The 24,528-nt window shown below is 46.9% G+C and overlaps 1 protein-coding gene across 1 annotated transcript in view; it reads right to left on the reverse strand.

The window, feature by feature from the left end:
- Window positions 1–342: 342 nt before the first annotated feature.
- Window positions 343–24,528, reverse strand: part of RALBP1 (ralA binding protein 1) — a 48,628-nt gene continuing 24,442 nt past the window's right edge. The window contains exons 2-10 of the mRNA XM_062201363.1: window positions 23,311–23,608; window positions 20,534–20,977; window positions 15,793–16,142; window positions 13,620–13,781; window positions 11,906–12,037; window positions 5,103–5,210; window positions 2,434–2,555; window positions 1,811–1,934; window positions 343–656 (exon numbers count right to left, since the gene is read on the reverse strand). Coding sequence (XP_062057347.1) covers window positions 426–656; window positions 1,811–1,934; window positions 2,434–2,555; window positions 5,103–5,210; window positions 11,906–12,037; window positions 13,620–13,781; window positions 15,793–16,142; window positions 20,534–20,977; window positions 23,311–23,554 — 1,917 coding nt within the window. The 5' untranslated portion in view covers window positions 23,555–23,608 and the 3' untranslated portion in view covers window positions 343–425. The remainder of the gene's footprint in view (window positions 657–1,810; window positions 1,935–2,433; window positions 2,556–5,102; window positions 5,211–11,905; window positions 12,038–13,619; window positions 13,782–15,792; window positions 16,143–20,533; window positions 20,978–23,310; window positions 23,609–24,528) is intronic.

Here is a 24,528-nt window from a genome sequence, read left to right on the forward strand (position 1 = left end):
CGAGCAAGAGTGACTCGGTACGGAGGCCCCGCGGGCGGGACGCGGGCGTCCCCAGCAGGCCGCAGGGACCTGGTTTGGTTCCCCCCCTGGAATGAGAAAGAGGTCCTGATTCCGCTGTGATACAAAAGCAAAGAAAGACGATTTTTGGTTTAAAAAGAAGCCACTCAAGGGTTAAAATAGTTACTTTAAGTTAACAAAGAAAATTAATCTTCAAATAAGCTGACACTATCTGGAAAACTCATCCGTCCCTGCAAGCCCACGGGGCGCTGCTCCGTCCTCCGGCCCGGGCCGGGCGCCGCAGAGGAGCCGCCGGGAGCCGCCGCCGGAGCCGCCGCCGCCACCGCGCTGGCGGGAGGAGGAGCCGTCTTTACAGAATGTACAGTAAAGACCAGAGGCCGGAGGGCTCCGCGGGCGCCGCCAGCGGCTCAGATGGGCGTCTCCTTCCTGTCCTTGCTCGGCGACGGCTTCGCCGGCTCCTTGCCGGCCTTGGGCTGCTCGGGGCCGCCGTCCGCGCCGCGCCGCTCCGCCTCCTCGTCCTCCGGCGCCTGTGGCTCGCCCTTGGCTCGCTGCATCTGCAGCAGGCGCAGCTGCACGCGCAGCTCGATGATGGCCTCACGCTCCTCGTGGATTGCCTGGTTCAAGTGATTGTTCTTGATCTTGGGGAACGACAAGAGGGCAGTTACCACGCACGCAAGGCGCTCAGAAGGACGGCGGCCCGGGCGCAGAGAGCAGTCAGCCAGGGCCTCCTACAAGGAATCTAGCTTTGTTTTAGCCCACAGGGCAGGAGCGGGAATCTGCAGATGGGCACAGACGCACCTGGGCTCAGAATGGGTAGGAACATGGACTGGGCTCCCAGTGACAGCATCAAACATCAAAGCAGCAACAGGAAACACCGACTTCACTACGCAGTGTCTCCCTCACTTCGGTTTCTGAACTGCCCTTCCTTAAGTAAGGAAAAACTACAAGCGGGCCTCGCAGCAATTAGGGGCATCAGGGAAAAAAACCTAGATGTGCCTCAAAAGTCTGTTTTTTATGAATGGCACCACTGTAAGTCTGGAATTGCTAGTCAAACTGCAGAAAACTGCCTCCAATTCCAAGTCTGCATCCATTCGGCCAGGGTTCCGCAAGGCAGGATGGTCTCGGCCCCGTCAGCGGCCACTGCCCGGCTGCCCTGGCGCCTTGGCGGTCAGGGTGTGAGTGCAAGCGCTGGGTCCCCTTGGTGGCCCTGCCCCGGACGATGGAGCGGGCTTGGATTCCTCTCCCCTTCCAGCTACAGACCCCAAGTGGAAGAAGCCAGTGTGGAGGTGCCAGGCCCGCACCGTGCACCAGCTGAGTGAGAACACCGTCCTGCTTACGCCACGGCGTGACTCCCACAGGTGCTCTGCCTGCACCGCACGCACTGTGATTCTCCATTATGCTTTCTTGTTTAGGGTTACAGAATGATCTGTAAAGTGGCGAGAACGCAAGGCCTGTCTAGAGAACAGAGACCCCAGGGCTCAGCCCCCATCCTCCTGCCCCACCACATGCCTGCAGCGGCCGGTCTCCAGCAGGAGCCTAGGAGGCCGCCTCACCGACTTCCGCCCCCCGGCCCCACAGGCAGCAGCTGTGGGCAGTGGGTGGGATGGGGCGCTGGTCTGCCCCGGCAGCTGAACACATGGGAATGAGGGAAGCCAAGCTGGCCCCTGCTCTCAGGCCCTGTTCTACAAAGGGGAAGTCCTCTCTCGGCCTCGGCAGGTGCCCCCACTCCCCTCCTCTCGCCCTCCCGGCGGTCCACCACCCCCGGATCTGGGCTGTTCCTCCCAGGACTCACTTCCAGCTCCTCGTTCTGCCTCTGCAAGTCCTCCAGGATGATCTGCAGCTCCTCCTCATCCTCACTCTCGCTCTCACTGTCCGAGGAGTACTCCTCCGTCTCGCTTCGGCCGTGCTGCTGCCGGCTGAGGGCCAGACAGGAACAGAGCTTTAGGGCTGCGCCTGCACGCCTTTTAGGGTCACCACATTTTCCTGAGTCTACCTAACGTAGCCGCCCCCACTTTGAAACTTATTTGAAAGGCAGAGACAGATCTCCCATCCAACTGCCAGGGCTGGGCCAGGCTGAAGCCAGCAGCCAAGAATTCCATTTGGGTCTCCTGCCTGGGTGACAGGGGCCCAAGCACCAACACCGTCACCGCTGCCCCTAGGGTGTGCACCGGCAGGCAGCTGGCATGGGAAGGGGCATTGGGACTCGAACCCCAGGACTCCAACATGGGATGTGGCATCCTAACCACCGCCCCACACCACTGGGAAGGCGTGACGAGTAAGAAACTGAAAGATGAGTACGCTCCGATGCCTGATTCCGCGACAGGAGCTGAGGACTGAAGCAATGATGCTCACGTTTAAAAAACAAAAACGTCCTCGCCAGCTCTGCCCCTCGCCCCCCCCCCCCCCCCCCCGCACCTCTGAATCTCGGCGATCTCGGCGCGCAGCCGCTCAATCTCTTCCTTCTCGGAGGCGATCTGCCGCCGCAGGAACTGCTCCATGGCCAGCAGCTCCTCCTGCTCCGTCAAGATCTCGTTCTCCTGGAATAACGAGCAGCGCTGAGCACCCCCGGACGGCGCTCTGGGAGGCTCGCTCCCGGGGCCTCCTGCTTGCCCTGCACGGCGCCGACACATCGGCACTGCACAACTAAAAACGTCCTACTTCCTCAGGGTCAAGAAAGGGCTTCTTTAAGAAAAGGTAGGCAAAGACACTTTGGGAGAATGAGTTTTCTCGCAGTACATAAATGCCCAAATGGCACACAGGAGCCCCGTGACCTGGCAGAGGCTCCCTGCGAGGCTCCAGGGGACAAAGGTGGAGCTCAAGGCACAGGAAGTGCTTTGTGGAGAAAGCAGGTCTGTCTGGGTTGCCAGTGGCCTTCGACAGTGTCGCCAGGAAAAGAAGGATCCAGGAGTTGCGTGCGGCTGCCCTGCCAGTGTCAGCGCTAAGGAGATCAGAGTGAAGGCAGGGAGGTGGCCGAGATGTGTCCTCGCCACACGCACCAACCTCCCCAGCCAACACCGAGCTGCAACAGAACACGCCCTTCTCAGACGCATGGGGCCACAGGTCTAAAACCCCTAGCTGCCCAAGCCAGAGAGGGCCTCCCACCCAGAGAACAGCACACGCAGGCCACCACAGCCCGGGAGCACGAGGCCTATGCGGGAAGGTCCCACGGTCAGTCTGCAAAGACACCACGGCTGTGTGCCACAACTCCGGTGGCCAGCAAGCACTGCAAAGCCCTCCCTCTCAGAGGGAACCAGTGGCATTTCCTAGGTGTCTCCTCTACCCCTCGGCACACCCCTGATGCAACCAGTCAGGCTAGGCAGTGGGGGACGGGGCCCCACACACACACACCACACACACCCCTACTATGTGCTCGGGGCCTGAACCGCACTCCTTCCTGGTTAAACTCCGGGGACTCCAGACCAGGGGAAGGGAAGGCTAACTTGAGATGGTCAGGAAGAAAGCAAGCAGCACACCCTTGTCACTGCCTGGAATATCAGGGCCCTCCGAAAGGTTCGTGGGAAGCAGGATTAAAAGACACTTTATTGGGGCTGGCACTGTGGTGTAGCAGGTAAAGCCGCCACCTGCGGTGCCAGCATCCCATATGGGCACCAGTTGGAGACCCGGCTCTCCACTTCTGATCCAGCTCTCTGTTATGGCCTGGGAAGGCAGTAGAAGATGGCCCAAGTCCTTGGGCCCCTGTACCCACATGGGAGACCTGGAGGAAGCTTCTGGCTCCTGGCTCCTGGCTTAGGATCAGCCCAGCTCCAGCCCTTGTGGCCATCTGGAGAGTGAACCAGCAGATGGAAGACCTACCCCTCTCTCTTCTCTCTCTCTCTGCCTCTCCTTCTCTCTCTGTGTAACTCTTTCAAATAAAATAAATCTTTAAAAAAAAAAAAAAGACTTTATTTTGGTGCCAAAACAAATTTAAATCCATGCATTTTTTCCAAAATATCATGTCCACGAACTTTATGAAGACCGTGCATATGGTAGATATTCAAGAGATATTTAAGCGATAAGAAGACAACTGATTTTCATTTGCAATTAAAATATGAGTATCACTAGCAACAACTAACAACTATCAGATAAAACCTACATCATCATATTTCAGTGATCCCAAACTTTTTTACATTAGGAACAGTACCTCTTAATTACTTTAAACTCTTACCTTATTAATATATAAAAAAACACTAATCTGTAAATTATTAAGAAAACTCGTAACTCAGATGTAGATTAAAAGAGATTAAAGAACTTAAAACAATGCCTGGTACAAAACAGTTCGAGGCAGTTTCTTTCTCTATAGTTGAACGTTTTAGCAAACACAACGTAAAGGAAGGACTAAATACAACAGGCCCAGTTTCTCTAAACTATCTCACAATTTTGGCTAAAAGTAGCTGATGTTCTCAAATTATAATTTTTTAGATGTATTTATTTATTCTATCTGAACAGCAGAAAGAGACAGAGATCTCCCATCCACTGGTTCACTCTCCAAATGCCCGGGAGCAGGAACTCAATCCAGGTCTCCTGTGTGTGAGGCTCCATCCATCCCCTGCCACCCCCCAGGTCCACAGCAGTAAGAAGCTGGACTCTGCGCAGAGCCAGGACCCAAACTCAGGCACTCTGATAAGGTACTGCTTGGGACACCCGCGTGCCATAACTACTACATCAAATGCCGGCCCCCTCAAATTGTACTTTTTTAAATTATTCATTCATTTTTATTCATTTGAAAGGCAGAACAAGAAAGACAGAGACAAAGACAGAGAAACATCTTCTATCCATTAGCTTTCTCCCCAGATGCCTGCAACAGCCAGGGCTGGACCAGCTGAAGCCAGAATCCAAGAACTCCATCAGGGTCTCTCTTGTGGGGGGCAGGGAGCCAGCAGCCATCACTTGCTGCCTCTCAGGTGCACCAGCAGGAAACTGGATCAGAAGCAGGGTCAGAGGTGGGACTTGATCCCAGGTACTCTGATATGGGATACAGACACTCAAGTGGCAGCCCAACGTGTTCCACCAAAATACCCACTCCAAATTCTAATTTTAAGTGGCCATTAAGACTTGGCAAATAACAGAAAAACAGTTCAGTTTACCTGGGCAAGGAGAATATTTATAACTTCTTCATTTTCATTCATTTCTTCTTTGGAAACATCCTCTTTTGAAAGGCTGGCTATCTCTTGTGCAATCTTGGTTTCACACTCCTGTCCAGTAAAAGAAACAGAAAAGGAACTAGTTAGTCTGTAGGTGAGACATACTCAACAGATGCACATTAACACCCAACCAGACTCTTCCTTCTCCTTCCACCCCGATGAATGGACATTTTTCAACTGGGCTGGGAACTTAACACGGGGACACTAGTCCATGGTTGCACTGTGGCGCATGTTCAATTCTGGCTAATGTGCCTATCTTCCACACAAATTGCCTTCTGCCATACTTTGTGGGGTGGAGGTGCCAGGGATAGCAATGTTAACTGTACGATTCAGTTCTGATAAATGTACACAGTTGAGGAACCACCACCACCACCAGGCTATAGAACTTTCCCATCACCCAGGAGCCCCTAGGGCTCCTCTTCCAGCTGCTGGCTCCTAGCAACCACTGACTTGCTTTGCACTGCTTACAGGGTCTCCTTTCCTTGAGTTTCACAGAAATGGATCAACCACTAAATAGGCTTTTCCATCTGTCTTCTTTTGCCGAACACAATGCTTTTCTGAGCCATCTATTTTGTTGGCTGTATCAGTAATTACCTGGTAATATCCCAATTTGTTTACACACTGACCAGCTCAATCAGGCCATCTGGGTTCTTTCTAGTTTTAGTTGTTAGAACTGCAAAGAACATTTCAAAAAAGCTTTGTGAGGGTGTAGGCTATTTTCTCTTGAATAAATACCTTGGAGTAGAATTGCTGGGTCACACAGTAACTCATGTATGTTTAACTTTACAACAAACTGCCAAACTGGCTACCAGAGTGGCCACACCATTTCGCATTACCAGGATTGACATACGAGAGCTCCCATTACCTCATATTCTTACTCACACTTGGTACTTTCAGTTTTAGTCACTCTAGTTGTTATACAGTGTTCTCTCACAGTGCTTTTAATTTGTATTTTCTTAAAGACTAACGATGCTGACCATCTTTGCATGTGCTTATCTGCCATGTGTGTATCATCGAGTGTTCAAATGTCTTTAAAAATTGAATTGTCGGCCAGTGCTGTGGCTCACTAGGCTAATCCTCCGCCTGCAGCGCCAGCACACCAGGTTCTAGTCCCGGTTGGGGCGCTGGTTCTATCCTGGTGGCTCCTCTTCCAGTCCAGCTCTCTGCTGTGGCCCAGGAAGGCAGTGGAGGATGGCCCAAGTGCTTGGGCCCTGCACCTGCATGGGACACCAGGAGGAAGCACATGGCTCCTGGCTTCGGATCGGTGCAGCACACCGGCCATAGCGGCCATTTGGGGGGTGAACCAATGGAAGGAAGCCCTTTCTCTCTGTCTCTAATTCTGCCTGTCAAAAAAAAAAAAAAAGGAAAAACTGAATTGTCTTAAGTTGTAGAAGTTTATATTTTTTTTGCAAAGATTTTATAATATCTTCTGATGTACACATAATTTTCCTAACAGCATCTTTTTAAAAAATGTGTATGTATTAATTAATTTTAAAGGCAGAGAAAGAGCAGACAAACTTTCATCTTCTGGTTCATTCCCAAATGCCTGCAATAGGCGAGGCTGGGCCAGGCCAGAGTCAGAAGCCAGAAACCCAATGTTAATGGAATTCAGTGTATCAAATCTTTCTTTTATGGTATGTCAGTTTTGTGTCTTGTTTAGGAAATAATTTCTTTTTTTCTTAAAGACTTATTTATTTATTCACAAGTCAGAATTACACGGAGAGGAGGGGAGGGGAGGGGAGGGGAGGGGAGAGGGAGAGGGAGGGAGGGAGAGGTCTTCCATCCACTGGTTCACTCCCCAATTGGCAGCAACGGCCAGAGCTGTGTTGACCCGAAGCCAGAAGCCAGGAGCTTCTTCCGGGTCTCCCATGCGGGTGCAGGGCCCAAGCACTTGGGCCATCTTCTACTGCTTTCCCAGGCAACAGCAGAGAGCTGGACTGGAAGTGGAGCAGCCAGGTCTCAAACCAGTGCCCGTATGGGATGCCAGCGCTTCAGGCCAGGGCGTTAACCGGCTGCCACAGCACCAGCCCCAAGGAAATCATTTCCTAAGCCACAGTCAGTAAGATATTCTGTTTTCTTCTGGAAACTTTTTTAGGTCTTGGTTTATGATTCACTTAAAGTTATCTTTTATATATGTTTAGAAAGAGTCAAAGTTATTGCTTCCGCATATTGATATCCAATTGTTCCAACACCACTTGTTGATAAGAATATGCTGGGGCCAGCGCTGTGGCTCACTAGATTAATCCTCCGCCTGTGGCGCCGGCATCCCATATGAGCGCTAGGTTCTATTCCCGGCTGCTCCTCTTCCAGTCCAGCTCTCTGCTGTGGCCTGGGAGGGCAGTGGAGGATGGCCTAGGTCCTTGGGCCCTGCACCTGCATGGGAGACCAGGAAGAAGCACCTGGCTCCTGGCTTCGGATTGGCGCAGCTCCGGCAGTACCGGCCATTTGGGGAGCGAACCAATGGAAGGAAGACCTTTCTGTCTATAACTGTCAAATTAAAAAATATATATATCCTTTCCCCCACCAAATTTTCTTAGCATCTTCACTGAAAAGTACTTATCCTCATGTGTGTGTGTCTACTTCTAAACTTTCTATCCTGTATGTCTATCTTTTTCCCATGCTGTTTTGATTACAGCAGGTTTATAATAATTTTTTTTTTTTTTTACAGGCAGAGTGGACAGTGAGAGAGAGAGAGAGAGAGAGAGAGAGAGAAAGGTCTTCCTTTACCGTTGGTTCACCCTCTGATGGCCGCCGCGGCCGGTGCACCGCACTGATCCGAAGCCAGGAGCCAGGTGCTTCCTCCTGATCTCCCATGCGGGTGCAGGGCCCAAGCACTTGGGCCATCCTCCACTGCACTCCCTGGCCACAGCAGAGAGCTGGCCTGGAAGAGGGGCAACCGGGACAGAATCCGGCACCCCGACGGGGACTAGAACCTGGTGTGCCGGCGCCGCAGGCGGAGGATTAGCCTATTGAGCCGCGGTGCTGGCCTATAATAAGTCTTAAGATTTATTTATATGGCCGGCGCCGTAGCTTAACAGGCTAATCCTCCGCCTTGCGGCGCCGGCACACCGGGTTCTAGTCCTGGTCGGGGCACCGGATTCTGTCCTGGTTGCCCCCTCTTCCAGGCCAGCTCTCTGCTATGGCCCAGGAAGGCAGTGGAGGATGGCCCAAGTGCTTGGGCCCTGCACCCGCATGGGAGACCAGGAGAAGCACCTGGCTCCTGGCTTCGGATCAGCGAGATGCGCCGTCCGCAGTGGCCATTGGAGGGTGAACCAACGGCAAAAAGGAAGACCTTTCTCTCTGTCTCTCTCTCTCTATCCACTCTGCCTGTCAAAAAAAAAAAAAAAAAAGATTTATTTATTGGCCGGCGCCGTGGCTCAATAGGCTAATCCTCTGCCTTGCGGTGCCGGCACACCGGGTTCTAGTCCCGGTCGGGGCGCCGGATTCTGTCCCGGTTGCTCCTCTTCCAGGCCAGCTCTCTGCTATGGCCCCGCAAGGCAGTGGAGGATGGCCCAAGTCCTTGGGCCCTGCACCCGCATGGGAGACCAGGAGAAGCACCTGGCTCCTGGCTTCAGATCGACGCATTGCGCCGGCCGCGGCGGCCATTGGAGGGTGAACCAACGACAAAAGAAAGACCTTTCTCTCTGTCTCTCTCTCTCTCTCACTGTCCACTCTGCCTGTCAAAAAATAAAAATAAATAAAATTTTAAAAAATAAGATTTATTTATTTATTTGAAAGCCAGAGTTACAGAGAGAGAAAGATCTCCCATCTGCTGATTCACTCCCTCAATGGCCATGGCTGGGCCATACTGAAGCCAGGAGCGTCTTCCTGGTCTCCCACCTGGGTAAAAGGAGCCCCAAACTCTTGGGCCATTTTCCACTGCTTTCCCAGGCACATCAGCAGGGAGCTGGAAAGCAGTGAAGCACCTGGACTTGAACCAGCATCCATATGGGATGCCAGTGTTGCAAGTAGCAACTACACCCCAACACAGGCCCCTATGGAAGTCTTGAAATCAGGTAGTATGAGTTCTCCAACTATGTTTTGGGATTTTTTTTCCCCCAGAAGTATTTAGGCTATCTAGATGAATAGAATTTCCACATAAGTTTTAGAAGAGCTTATTGATTTCTACAAAAACTAGCTGCCTAGATTTTAACTAGAAATGGGTCCATGGATAAATTTGGGAAAAACTTACATCTTATTAATACTGAGTCTTGTGTTCCATATGTATAATGTATCTCTCCATCTATTTAAGTCTTTTTTTCTCCAGGTTCAATATCCAACTGCCTATTTCTAATACATAGGAAAACAGACTTTTGTGCATCTTACCATGTATCCTACAAGCTTGCTAATAAACTCAGGTTTTTTTATATACTCCTCAGGATTTTCTATGCAGAGGATCATGTTGCCATGAGTGAAATCCTTTCCATTTTCTATGCTTTTTCGTATGGTTTCTTGCACTGGATGCCACCTCCAGTGCAGTGTGGCGTAGAAGTGGTGACAGTACTCAGTGTCTCACACTGAGGGTCAACTGCAGGTGTCTTCCACGTGAACTTCCTCAGGCTTGAGAGATGTCTGCTGAGAGTGTTCACTGTGAGCACGTGCTGGATTCTGCCAAATGCTTAGTCTGCATCTACTGACATCATACTGCATTTTCCCTTATTTTTGGTAGGTTAATCTGATGAACGATATTACTACCTTTTTCAAAAGTCATTTATTCCTCAAAATTGAAGTGAACTTTATAAAACCTTTCAAACATTTTGTGACTCAACCAGCAGGGAGGAAAACATAGCATTAAGAAAATCAGTAAAGAGAAGGTAACCCCTCATTTTTCATCCTGGATCTGGTTACCACGCCATGATTCCTGTACACAAGGGAGACACAAAAGCAAGAGAAAGCAAAGCCACACCTGCAGGATCCCTGTCCTGGGTCAGGACACATCATCTACAGGCTGGCTGGCAATGCCACATGACTGACCACTCCAACCTGCTTAGGCAGCCTGGGTGCTCAGCCGCTAACCTCTGATCACAGCTGACACACAAAGGCGTAACTTAAGAACAAGAAACATAGGCATAGCTCGCAAATGATGGGTAGTCTAGTGAGCAGGAGAAAAGGAGGAAGAAAATGTGCAGAGAACCCCTGCCAGACTGCTGGCCCTGGGGCACCAGTGTAAAAATCCCATGAACATGGCCTGCGGCATCATCATACTTTTTACTTTTTTTTTTTTAAGATTTTATTTATTTATTTGAGAGTTAGAGTTAGAGACAGTGAGAGGGAAAGACAGAGTTCTGGATCCGTTGGCTCACTCCCCAAATGGCCACAACAGCTGGAGATGTGCCAATCCCAAGCCAGGAGCCAGGTCTTCATGGTCTCCCATGCCGGTGCAGGGGCCCAAGCAGCTGGGCCATCTTCCATTACTTTCCCAGGCCATAGCACAGAGCAGGATCGGAAGAGGAGCAGCTGGGACTAGAACCGGCACCCAGATGGGATGCTGGGACCACAGGTGGAGGATTAATCTACTGTGCCACGGCGCCGGCCCCACACTTTTTACTTTCAACCTCATTTCTTGGCCGGTTCCGCCCTCCCCAAGGCACTCAGTGAGGTCGTACGACTCTCCTCACCCCTGTGAGTTAGAAAGCTGAAAGATGGGGACAGGCCTTGCTCAGTTCCCCATCAGCTCCCGTGTCCCCATACCAAGCCCAGACAACATGGTTCGTGGGGGTGCATGGAGGTTCTCAGCGGTGCCAGGAGGGGAGTGGAAGCTCTGGACCCTTTCTCCCATTCTGTGTCCACTCATCTCTTCATCCTTAATAACAAACTGCGCAGCGTGCTTTCCCGAGTTCTGTGAGCCACCTGAGCAAATTAATCAAAGCTGAGGAGCGGCTTGCAGCTGGCATCTAAAGGGGGCAGCCATGGAGTCGCAGCTCTCAGCCTTGGGTATGGCTGTCCCCAGATCAGCAGAGCCAGACTGCACTGAATCAGAGGACGCCAGCTGGTGCTTGGAGGAAAAGCCCCCGGCTTCTGAGGTCACAGAGGTCATCTGTGTTGGCTGTGGTTTGACGGCAAAGGGAGACAGCCCCCTCTGACAAGACATCCTCCACACAGGTACAAATCTCTAATCTCACAGCAACCCAAGTACTCAGCCGCCTTTGACTATTAGCCCAAACGCAACAGCAACCACTACCATGCTCAGTAAGTCTGACTGCCCGTAGACTGCACAAATTCATAGGATGCTGCTGCTGAATCTGTACATGGGCGGTAAGACAGTGCAGAGATTGAGATTTGAGCTGTGCTGTGGCTGGTACATTCACAGTTCTGGTACCAAGCAACCAACACTAGAGGGAGATGAGGGGCCGGTGTGTACTACCAGTGCGCCAGGAGCTAAGTGAACAGAAGCCCTCCCGGCAATCCTCTCCGCTCCCCCGCCGTCCATCTTGGACGATGCCTGACCATCCGGCCTTCTCAGCCTTGGAAAGCGTGTTCAGAGGTACAAGCAAGGAGGAAACGACAACACACCTTCTAGTAAAGCCCCCTTCTGCATGAAGATCTTTCTCCATGAAATGAAACATCTGACACTGTTCTGAAGCATGAGTCATCCAGAACTAGCAACATCTGAGTAAACTTCCCACTAGGGAACGTCAGGAACCATGCTTACATTGTATTTTAAAACAAATAAATAGCATATAAACGACTCTGGCACAGTTCTTTAATATTTTACTATAAGCACGAAGTACTAAAATGTAACTCACTTGTCTTTTAGCTTCTCTCAGTTTTCTTTTGAGGGCTGTCAGAATTCTTTGTACTTCCCATAATCTCTCTTCTTTAGACAAATCCTTTATCCCACCCTGCAGATCTCGATGTAAACAATTCAAAAGAAACTCCTAGAAAACAATACACACAATGAGCAATATCCAATGTCTTACTTTAAAAAAACAAGACTTCTAAAGATGTAGATTCAATTATTTTCACTTATTGTTAAAGGATGGAAGTAATGGCACTAATGATCTTCTCAAGGATATAACTGAAAAATCATTCTGACTTGTTTTACCTGAGAATTAGGTTCTCAGTCATTAATGTACATTCAGTAGGAGCTAATTCACACCCTCACTCCTACATCATCAACTAATAAGGAATAGAAGTTCAGGGCAGATAAAGGGAAGAGGCAAGCAGAGATTTGATGATATGCATGCAAATAAATAAAAGCGCATTTCTTAATTAGTCTTGAATTTCTTATTCAATTTCTCTCTCTCTCTCCCTCTCTCTCACACACACACAGCATGGCATTTTTTTTTTTCCTGTATTTTTAAAAGATTATTCATTTAGGGGTCAGCACTATAGCACAGTAGGCTAAGCCTCTGCCTGTGGTGCCAGCATCCTATATGGGTTCCAGGTTCGTGTCCTGGCTGCTCCTCTTCCAATCCAGCTTCCTGCTATGGCCTGGGAAAGCAGTGGAAGATGGCCCAAGTGCTTGGGCCCCTGCACCCACGTGGGAGACTGAGAAGAAGCTCCTGGCTCCTGCCTTTGGATCCGCCCAGCTCCAGCCATTGTGGCCATTTATTTAGGGAGCAAACCAGGGGATGCTTGACCTTTCTCTCTGTTTCTCCCTCTCTCTGTCTGTTAACACTATCCCTCAAATAAATAAATAATATCTTTAAAAAATTTTTTATTACCTATTTGAAAGGCAGAGTGACAAGAGAGAGGGGGAGAGACAGAGAACTTCCATACACTGGTTTACTCCTCAAATGGCCACAACAGCCATGGCAGGGTAGTGCCAAAAGCAAGGAGCCAGGAACACCATCTGAGCCTCCTATGTGGGTAGCAAGAATCCAAGTACTTGGATCATCATTGACTGCCTCTCAGGTGCATTAGTAGGAAGCTGGATTGGAAGTGGAAGTGGGACCGGATCCCAGGCATTCTGACAGAGAATACCCAAGTGGTGCCTGTCTCACAGCAGAGTTTCTTACAGCAAAGTCACAATGGAAAAGTCTAAGATTTAGACTCAAGCCTTGGTTCTACAGCTTAGTAATCATGTGCCAAAGTTTCCTTAACTCCCCTTATCTTTAAGATATGACTAAATGAGAGCAACCTCGTCCAGATAAGCAAACACTTTGGTGCTGTGTACAAGTGTGTTGAGCCCTTTTCATGCATTATCTCATATTCAATATTCTTCACATCAGTCAAGTGAGAACATCAAGACCACAGGAGACGAAGCAAGTTAGCTAACTAGGAGCAGAGCAGGAATTTAAAGCCAGGCCTTTAGTATCCAAAACCTGTGCTCTTTCCACCATGATATCCTGACTAATTTGACATGAAACAGTGCAAGATAGAAACTTCTGACTGCATTGTGCCATGAAGACATGCCTGGTAATACGTAAATAGATGAACAAACAAGAGCTGACCCTCCTACCTAGCAGCCAGCACAAAGGCAGGCTGGAGGGCAAGGGGCGAGGCAAGGGTGCAAACCTGTCTCCTGATCTCCTCTTTGATGCCCGCCTGGGTCTCCGGCAGTGTGGGCATTGTGGCCATGTTAGACCACCGCAGAGGTTTCGTCACTTGCTTCAGCACCACATTTCCAAAGAGCTCTTGCACATGTGTGAAAAGCACATACAGGACACGATTGCTGATCTAGGAAGAAAACAAAAAGACTTGTAGGAAAACAATTAAAATTACCATTTTACTTCCATTTATTTGTTTCTGTCACACAGTGAATGACAATTATCTTCAAGATGGGCTGTGGTGGTGCAGTGGGTTAAGCACCACTTGGAATGCCCACATCCCATGTCAGGACGCATGGGATTAAGTCCTACCTCCCTTTCTGATCCAGTTTGCTACTGATGCACCTGGGAAGCAGCAGATGATGGCCCGAATGTTTGGGTTTCTGCAACCGTGTGGGAGACTGATGGCTCCTGGTTTGGGCCTGGCTCAGCTCTGGCTGTTTGCAGGCATTCAGGGAGTGAACCAGCAGATGAAAACACACTCACTCTCTTTCTCCCTACCACTGTCACTGTCACACTTTCAAATAAAAAAACAAAAAAGAAAAAGTCCTCCTCAGGAGTGACAAGGAAGGCTTCGCTAATTAATGGCAAATTCAAGAAGAAAAAGGCAAAATCCATGTTAAATCATGTACTCAAGCACCAAAGGAATTGAAGGAATTTTTAAAAAGCTAAGAAAATGAAGCAGACACTAAAAGCTGTCTATTTGATGTTTTCTATCACTACTATATTAACTGATTTTTTTTAAAGAACCTTATGTTTTTAGTTTTTAGTTTGAGACCTTTCTAAAAAAAATTTTTTTTTGAGAGGCAAAAAGAGAGACAGAAAGACAGAGTGCTCTTCTCTGCTGGTTCCCTCTACAAATGCCCACAATGGCCCAGCCAGGGCTGAGACCAGAGGCTGAGAACTCAACTGAGGTCTCCCATGTGGGTTGCAGGTACTCAAGTACTGTTGCTTCCCAGAGATGCACTAGCAGGAAGCTGCAAAAGGGAACAGAGCTGGCACTATAATGTGAGATTAGGGTGTCCCAACGAGCAGCTTAACCACTAGGCCAACACCCACCCCTATTTTGAGTTCTTCTGATAATCATGAGTGCATCTCCTGAGGTAGAGGAGGAAAGTGAGAGCATGTGCTGGTGTACAGCTGCTGAGGCTGAGCCCTCCCTCCAGACGGGAAGGCCTCCCGGACACACCACAGCAGCAACCTGGCATGATGATCACATGCTAGACCAGGACAGCAGACTGCTGGAAAATTAACATACTTTACAACAATTTGACCCTTCTATGACACTATCATAATATTATAGTAATATTATGTGACAATGTAACATTTAACAGATCCTAAAATCCTAACACAAATGATCAAATTGAAATTTGAGGAACATTTTGCATCCAAAATACACCGGTCAGTAAAAAAAAACACACTCATACAACAGTGACTTGGGCACCAAGGGGTCCAACATTCACTTATTTGATCAAGAGGTTAATGAGGATTTCATTTGCAAGGGCAGATCCCGAGGAAATATGCTATGGTCAAAAGTGGATTAAGACAAAGCCTACAACCCGGGTCTTTTTCTCGGCCTGGGTAAAGTATCAGTAAGTCTAATTAAAGGAAAATACACACCCTATGCCAGCAGCAACAGAGCTGCACTAAAGGACAGTCAGGTGTTTACGTTGTAAAGGACAGTTTCCCAGAGGGCACCTCCTCAGGTGAAGAGCCTATCCTATGTCTCTGTAGACTCTACAAATCCTTGACGAAACAAATTAGTGACAGGTCCCTCTGTGCCTGAGTTTGACCCCTGTTTGTATTCATGAAGCAGTAACGCTCTGATGAAATGACGGAACCCTCTGAATTCTGTAAATGAGCTCTAACTGCAGGTACCACTGGCTCCCCCTCCACTGTGACCAGTCACCAGGAACTGGGAGATAACCCCCTGGGAAGAACAGCATGGTCCTCATCTCATAGAGGGGCTCATGACCTTCCCTGTCCACACCACTGATGGCGTAAAGAAAACAAAAGAGTTGTATTCAAGCTACACCATATGTACCCCCTCTGGCTGCCAGGTTCTCATGGCAACTCAGCAACAGCAAATGTTCCCACCTCCCCAGGCCAGCAGCGGAGGCTGTGGAGAGAGGGCCTCGTACCTGGACAGTCGGGCTGAGCACTATGGAGATGTTCTGTATGTTCATCTTGGTCTCCAGCTCCTTGGCAATGACATGGTCCATGTGCACGATGAGCCAGGAAATCAGAAGGTGGTTACACTCCGGCAGCTCCTTGAGCAGGCGCTGGAACTCCTGCACTTTCTCACCCTCAGTGGTCCTCCCACAGGCCTCTTCAAATCGGGGCATTAGCTCTTTGGTAAGCAGATTCTCTGGAAGGTCTCGCAAATACTGCTTCAGCAAACTGGCGACAGTGTTGGGCTCATATTCTTCCAAGTTTGGAGACTCCTCTCGGTCGTAGGCTGCTTTTAGCTCATCTACCTTTGATTTAATTCCTTGAAACATTCAAATAATTCAGAGGAGAGAGAATAGCAAGAAAAGCAAATCAAATACAGAGCTTTCTCAACCACTACACCCACCCCAGCTGGAAAGATCTGAGCATCTGCCTGACCAATAACAAACCTCTCACTGTGAATTTTTTATCTGCATGAGGCTCAGACAATTCCTCTGCAAATATAGCCCTGTAAAAGACCACACTTTGAGGGTAAATTTAACCAAAAGCCACATGATAGCCAAAAAAATATTCACAGCAATATTTTAAGCAAATATATCAAAGGATTCAGGAAGGAAAAAAAAAATCTTAACTTAAAAGGTAGTTAGGTACAAATTTAGGGAAAAATCAAACTACAATCTAAGCATAAGTCTTGCTCTATATAGGCAGACAACTGCTTTTTCTAACTAGCCACATGACTGACAACACAAGATGAAACTCAGTATACATGAAAACGTTCCCAAATTTGTGGGTAAATTTTTTAATACGTAAAAATTATACTGTAAATGTGAAAGGTGAGTTAGCTGCCTAAACAAACTCAGAATTATCCAATAATCTCCATCTAATTTTTACTTTAAATTTAGAATTCTTTCAGTGTTTTCTTAATTTGAACAGAGCTGCAACAAAAAAAGTTTTAAGTCTGTGTTTCAAAAAATTAGATGAAGTTTTGGTTTCTAAAGTCAAATTGTTTCTTTTCTCATTGGACAGAAAGAAACTCTTAACACAAAATGAATACTTTTCAAACATTATGTATGTCTTTGGGGCCGGCACTGTGGCCGCCATCCGCAGTGCCAGTATTCCATATGGGCACTGGTTCAAATCCCAGCTGCTCCACTTCTGATCCAGCTCTCTGGTATGGCCTGGGAAAGCAGTAATGGCCCAAATCCTTGGGTCCCTGCACCTGTGTGGGAGACTCGGAAGAAGCTCCTGGCTCCCGATAGGCACAGCTCCGGCCATTGCAGCCATCTGGGGAGTGAATCACCAGATGGAAGACCTCTCTCTCTCTCTTTCTCTCTCTCTCTCTACACTTCTGCCTCTGTAATTCTGCCTTTCAAATAAATAAATAAATCTTAAAAAAAAAAAAAAGACTATAGTCTTTATTATAATTTAGTGGCAGTGACTGCTCAAATGAGTACTAAGTAGCTTTTCCTTATTTTTACTACTTTAGACCAATTATTTGGAACTAGCCTGAAATTAAGGCTGAGAGTTTCTAACAGTGAACATCACTTTAAATAAAATACTTACATTTGGGTTTTGGCATTTCTTATCCTACATGAAAATCTCTTAATGGTATTACAATAAATCTGTTACTTGCACACACTGACAAACATAAAAGCAATAGCAATATGAATCTTATTGTTGCATAATCTTTGAGAAAGTTAGAAAATAACCCTGTTTTCTTACATTTATTGCAACATAAGTAAAATGTGATGAACAATTCTTGATGAGAATTCCCTCTCTCATATAGGCGAGATCTTCCAAAAGATCATGGAAAACTTGCATCATCCTTAAACTTCATTTCCACAAACTTTTTGTAGTACCCTTCCCATGAATATACTTTACTGATATTTACCTTTCCTCCCCCTACAATACCTACCCAGCAAATTGCACAAGTGGATAACAAGAGTGTGTATTTGGTTTCTTGTTACTCTGAAATTATCAAAATGTTTGCATTCTACAAACTGGACACTCCAAATAAAGCATTCACAAGAGAGTGAGTGAGTTTAAAGACATATCTTAATGTAAAAGATACAATTAAGCATGGACATGGAAAATATATAAAACCAGTGAAACTGTCTCTCATATTAGTTTTAAAATCTGAATTAAGAGGCAAGCATTTGAGGCGGCATACCCTACTAGAGTACCTGGGTTTGAGTCCCAGCTTTGCTTCTGATTCCAGCTTCCTGCTAATGCACACCCTGGAGGCAGTGGTGATGGCTTAAGTAGCTGGGTCCCTGCCACCCACATGGGAAAACCCAAATTGAGTCAAGGGTACATGGCCTCTGCCTAGCCCAGCTCCAGCTGTTGTAGGCATTTGGTAAGTGAACCAGCAAATAAAAAATCTCTGACTCTTGCTCTCTCTCTCTCTGCCTTTCAAATAAAATGAAAATAAAATTGGAGCTAATGTATAAATAAGTGAAAAACCAAATATCTCTAGCAAAATAACTATTATTTTTTTAAAAAATATTTTATGTAATTGAAAGACAGAATTAGAGAGAGGTAGAGCCAGAGAGAGCGATCTCTTCCATCTACTGGTTCACTCCCCAAATGACTGCAACGGTCAGAGCTGAGCTGATTTGAAATCAGGAGCCAAAGAGCTTCTTCCAGGTCTCCCACTCAGTTGCAGGGGCCCAAGGAGTTGGGCCATCTTTTACTGCTTCTCTAGGTCATTGCAGAGAGCTGGATTGGAAGTGGAGCAGCCAGTACTTGAATCGGTGCCCATATGTTGGTGCTGCAGGCTGGGGCTTTAACCCACTGCATTACAGCACCAGCCCCCACTATTTTAACATTCAGAAAGAAAAGTGAGGGCCCTAGCAGTAGTGCTGACTATAACACACCTCCTCAGGTTCAAGAAGAAATACAAAACCCACTTGGCAAGAGCTCAGTCCCCAGGAGTTGACAGCAATAGCTGTTTGAATGCTTTTAGACCAGAGAAGGGTTCCGCAGCTCTGAATCGCCATGAAAAGAAGTGCAAATATCAAAAACAGGTCCAAGGGGAAAGAATTCTTTGAACAAAGCTGGAGAAACTTTCACCAAAACAAAATATCTTTATGTTTATCAAGATCATATGAAGGGAAGCAGCACATATTATTATTAAATCTTTAAAAATCAATACCACATAAATTAATCAAATTATCCAATTCATTTAAGTGTTGATTTCATGTAATGCTAGGGAGATATAAATTCAGAATGGGGGGTAGGCTTCTGGTTTAACAGTTAAGATGTCACTGAAGACTCCTCTGTATCACATCGGAGTACCAAGGTTCAATTCCCATCTCTGATCCTGACCCCAGTTTCCTGCTAATACAAACTCTGCAGCAGTGATGGCTCAAGTAATTGGGTCCCTGCCACCTATGTGGAAGACCTGGATTCCAGCTCTGGCTCCTGGCTCCAACCCTGCCCTAGCCTTGGCCACTGTAGACATTTCTCTGGGGAGTGAACCAGCAAATAGGAGTTCTTTGTCTCTCTCCCTCTGTGTCTCTCAAACAATAATTTTTAACTTATTAAATATTCAACTCAATGTCTATTTCGTTTTATCTTCTATAAAATGACAGTCTTTTAACCAAAATAGCCTAGCATGTTATCTACAGGTTGTGTAAAAGTTTTCCTAATTAACAAAAATGCCTATCCTGGCAGGAGGGAGGGTAGGATAAGAAGTATCACTGTGTTCCTAAAACTGTATATATGAAAAACAGGAAACTATACCTTAAAAAAAAAAAAAAGCTTATCCTCTCTCAACAAAACTCAAGCATAAGATTACCTTCTAGATAAGCACAGAGCCAAGTAAATGGGAAAACTAAGCCTAATCTCTCTCTCTCCCTCTCTCTCTCTCTATATATATATACACTCCAAAGGTGTGCTGACTGAACTCATCATGAACATCTGTGTGACCAACAGCTTATTTTATAAATCTCCAAAAATGAAGCTGATGTTGTACCAAGAAATCAAGTGATGGGAATGTAATGACTGGGGACACAGACACTGCCACAGGTCAGGACTTTCCTCCTGTACCAGTACAAAAGTGGTCCAGTTTTCTAAGGAATAAACATTTTTACTTTTAAAAATTATGCATCGTGCTTAATTTTAGATACCCAATCTGAAACACATTCTTGCCAAGCTTGAAATTTAAATTTTCATACACATGGGACGCAGATCAATGGAAAATCGAATTCACTGCCATATGCAACAGCCTCCCAAGGCTACCAGAGGCACACATCCTGGGGCCTACACGGTCAGAAAACAGCCCTGCATGCCTCTCAGTGGAGCTCAGGACATGCACCTTGTTACTATCAATGACTAACGAGTCTCCTTCCCACAGATCTCCCTGCCTCCCTCCCTGCTGAACGCGTTCACAGTGCCGCCAAGCCTTTGTCTAACGAATGAAGCAGTAAGGAGAAAGGCAGCACTGAGCACAGCCCTGTTAAGTGACACTGCTCACATGCTTCACTTTGGCCATAAGCCACTCAGGTGTCGATCTCCCTGCTGGAAGGAAGCACCAAATCGCCAAAAAAAGGGGTGAGAGTAGTACTTCTGTGCAAATGGAAGGATCCAGAAAATAAATAGGGCTTATGACCCCAGCCAGTTTTCCCCACAAGTGATATCTTTCCTGCCTTTGGAAAATGCGAATGAAGTTAATTTGTAAAAGCCACCAAGCAACGTGCATGGCCCCGATACCTGAAACTCTGTAGATGCCCTCACACTTCATGCCGTACTTCTCTACATAATCTACACATTCCCGGAACACGGCCGGCAGCCGGACGCCGTCATACATCATGGTCCTCTCCACGGCGTCAGCCAAGGGAATTCCGAAAATGGGCTTGAGACTCGGAACATCAACCTGAGGCACCTCTGGCTCCTGAATGGGCTTTTTCTTTTTTTTCTTTTCCTTCCACTGTTTAACGACATCAGCAGCTGTCAAGTCTTTTGACTTTTTCTCTTTATGTTTTTCTTCTTTGTGCTTTTCTTCTTTGGGTTTCTCTTTTATTTTAAAATCCTTCTCCTTCTTTTTAGAAAAGCTGGGCTTCTTGAAAACATGGATTCCCTTGGACCTCTTCATCTTGGAAGGACTTTCAGCTTCATCTCCAGAGCTATCTTCCTGAAAGGCAGCATAGCCTTCAGCTGCCAAAGAAACGTGGAGCGCACAAATTACACGTCTGTTTAACGTTAGACTGCTCGTGTGCTTTCTAAATCAGAACCGAAACAGGTGCCACCTGGCTCTAGCTGCGCAGCTTGGCAGTTCACCCACCAGTCCCCCACAGGCCCTCCCAGCAATGAAATGGGTTTCTTCTCAGCTGAAAAAGAGGAGTTGCGGTGACATCGCCTGACCACAAGAGGGCGACAAACAGACCACAGTTATCCTCACTGCTTTCATCTGCGAGCTAAGTGGTTCAATTCACATTAGCACAACAAATATAAACACAAGTGAAAGGCTTTACCCAGAGGACCAGTGGAACTAATACTTTTATAAAACAGAGCATTCTTCCCTCATGTGGATCCTGTCTACTCACATACTAATTGCTGTACTTGGACGAGCTGTTTCCTTTTTGGTGCCTGTAACCTGAGGCAGCCGCAAAGCATGACAAACAGCACGACTGCTTATGAGCTCCCAATTATTCCCCTACCACACTTCGCTTTCCTGTTACGAGCTGTTAAGTTCTTTCTGGAGACTGCAGCAAGAACCAGTCCAGTCAATTCAGCAATCCATCCAGTCAAGGGCTGACCCAGGATTTTCCCTCACTTCTGACTGATGGCAAAATGCACGGTTCTCCCTGGCCCCCACCTTACCGCTTCCCTGCATCAAAAGCTCTGGTTCTCAGACTGCAAAGTACCCAGTTGCTTTAATACTGCATCAGCCTTGCCAGAATTTGGTCTGGTTGTTTTTTAATATCTGTAACTAGTTTTTTCCTTAGCTAGTAACTTTATAAGCTATTTTATAACAAAGATTAAAGTATTTCCTAAGTTATTCTAAATGACACAAACCCCACCCACACCAACCTCAATGGCAAAAATCATAAGGACAAAACGTCCTCACAGAATTGGAATTTCCACACACTGTGTAAAACTGTTTTTGCACGATCTGCTGAAGCTGAAATACACACAGCCTAAGAGGCAGCAATTCTATTCCTGGGCATACACAACAGCAACGCATAAACACATACCCAAAAGACACAAATGACAATATCCACAGAAGCACTATTCATCATAATCAAAACTGAAAACAATCAAAATAACCAATACAGCAGAATGGATGAACATATTCTTTTTTTAAAAAAATTTTTGACAGGCAGAGTGGACAGTGAGAGAGAGAGAGAGACAGAGAGAAAGGTCTTCCTTTTTCCATTGGTTCACCCCCCAAGGGACCGCCACGACCGGCACATTGCAGCCAGCGCTTTGCGCTGATCTGAAGCCAGGAGCCAGGTGCTTCCTCCTGGTCTCCCATGGGGTGCAGGGCCCAAGCACTTGGGCCATCCTCCACTGCACTCCCGAGCCACAGCAGAGAGCTGGACTGGAAGAGGAGCAACAGGGACAGAATCCGGCGCCCCAACCGGGACTAGAACCCGGTGTGCCAGCGCCGCAGGCAGAGGATTAGCCTAGTGAGCCACGGCACCAGCCTGGATGAACATATTCTAACATATTAATGCACTGAAACACTACTAGCCAAAAACAAAAACAAAAAACCATTACTGCCATATGGAATAACATGAACGAATCTAACAACACAGTAAGTCATGTGAGTTCAAAATCAGGCATCCTCAATCTATGATGACAGAAGTTCTGGGAGGGGCAGGGGATTCCCCTCAAAGGAGCAGTACAAAGGACTTTCTAGGGTGCTGGAAACTCCCTATTTCCAGACCCCTGAAGTGGGAATAGAGGTGTTTTCATTCATAAGGTTGTATACAGTTTGTGTGCCCTGTGTGTCACGCTTTAAAAACAAATTAACTTAAAAAGACCACGAAACCCAAAGCCAAGGAATAAGTAACTTAAGATAACTCACCTTGTTTGTTTTTAACACACTAAAGAGCTAGGCTTAAATGATTCCTCCTCCCTCCTGCATAGGACCTATAAATGGAATGCATCACAGCATTTGCTTCAGACCAGGAACAACTGCTCCTTTCCCTGTTCCAACACATCCTACCCAAGCAAGTGTGATGCCGTCAGGGCAAAATTCCAGTACCTACTTTTTATATGTTATTTTAAACGATCACTTTTAAGAAAAAAATCCACTGGAAAACTTCTCCCGGTTCTGGAAATTCAACATTTTACTGATGAGACTGAGACCCTAACACACAACTCTAGTATACAAACACTGAGACCCTGAAAAATAAGGAAGAGAAAGCATCAAATGCGAGTCTTTGCCTGGACAGACCTATTTCCAGAAGGTCGCTGGTGCACATGATTAGGGCAGAAGTTTATGTAAAACAGATCTAAGCACAGAGGAAACCAACACTTACTCCTTTTTTCCTTTTTCTTAAATTTCCCTTTTTTCTTGCCATGGTCTTTCTCATCATCAGACACGATGTCGGGAGGCTCGTGGAGGATGTCATGGGGAGGGGAGGGCTCTCCCGTGCGGTATAGTCCAGGAAACTTGGTGGGGCTGATCTCTTCCGAGCTGGGGGTCCGGGTCAGCCCGCTGCCATGCTCTGCCCTGCGGTGCTCACTGGGGCTGCTGGTGGGGGGCAGGAAGCACTCGGTCATGCTGCCGCCTGACGAGGAAGGGAAGAGGTGCTCTGTGTTACCTGTCCATTACACCTGCACAGGGAGAAAAAACACAGCAGTCACAACAGCAACCAAAGGGTACCAACATAATACACACCGCACAGCACTTAATCCTGCACTTAGAAACCAAAAAGTGTTCTCTCCACAAACCCCTCTTAAAAGTACTCTTTCCTTTTGTTACCTCCGGGCATTCCCTGCCTCACCCATTCCAGTTCCCAGAGCCAAGCCTGCCAGCATCTTCACTATTAGAAAAACAAACCAAATGATAATCAGAGTTGGAGCTCTCTTAAAACAAAATAGCTCTTGTTAAAAACAACTCACCATTGTAAGGGTTTCTTTTTGGCTGCTATCCAACAGAAAATGACTATTTTTCCTTCAGTGATGAACTATGAATATTACATTAGAAAGACTACACACATAACTGTGTGAACAGTTCATTCATAATTAAAGTTTACATTAGCTAAAATGGTATATTTAACAATTCACATAGAGATCATTCACTGTAGTTCTATGGTGCATTCAATAAGTTCATGGATTGACAATAACTTATATTTTGCAAAGTAATTACACTGAAAGAAAGGAACCCTCATTTAACCAATCCTAAATTATACACAAAATAGTTTCACTACAACAGACTACAAAGGAGTCAGAGTTCAAAATTAGCCTGCTTCTTTTCCTCTGGAGACAGAAAGGATACAAAATGTAGTGCTGTATCACTCAACCACAGGGATCCATCCTGAGAGATGTGTCATCAGGAGAGTTTGTCCTGTGGCCATCACAGTGTGCTTAAACTCAGACAGCTACGACATAACTAGGCAACATCTTTGTGGGCCGTCGATGCATGTGGCCCACCATTGACCAAAATGTCCTAGCTTTGTTTTAAATTCACTTGGATTAGTTCTTATTCCTCTTTAGTTTCATTATGCATTCATCTGAAATACTACTGAAATAAC

This window comes from Lepus europaeus, chromosome 9 (assembly GCF_033115175.1).
Source record: "Lepus europaeus isolate LE1 chromosome 9, mLepTim1.pri, whole genome shotgun sequence".
Classification (NCBI taxonomy): domain Eukaryota; kingdom Metazoa; phylum Chordata; class Mammalia; order Lagomorpha; family Leporidae; genus Lepus; species Lepus europaeus.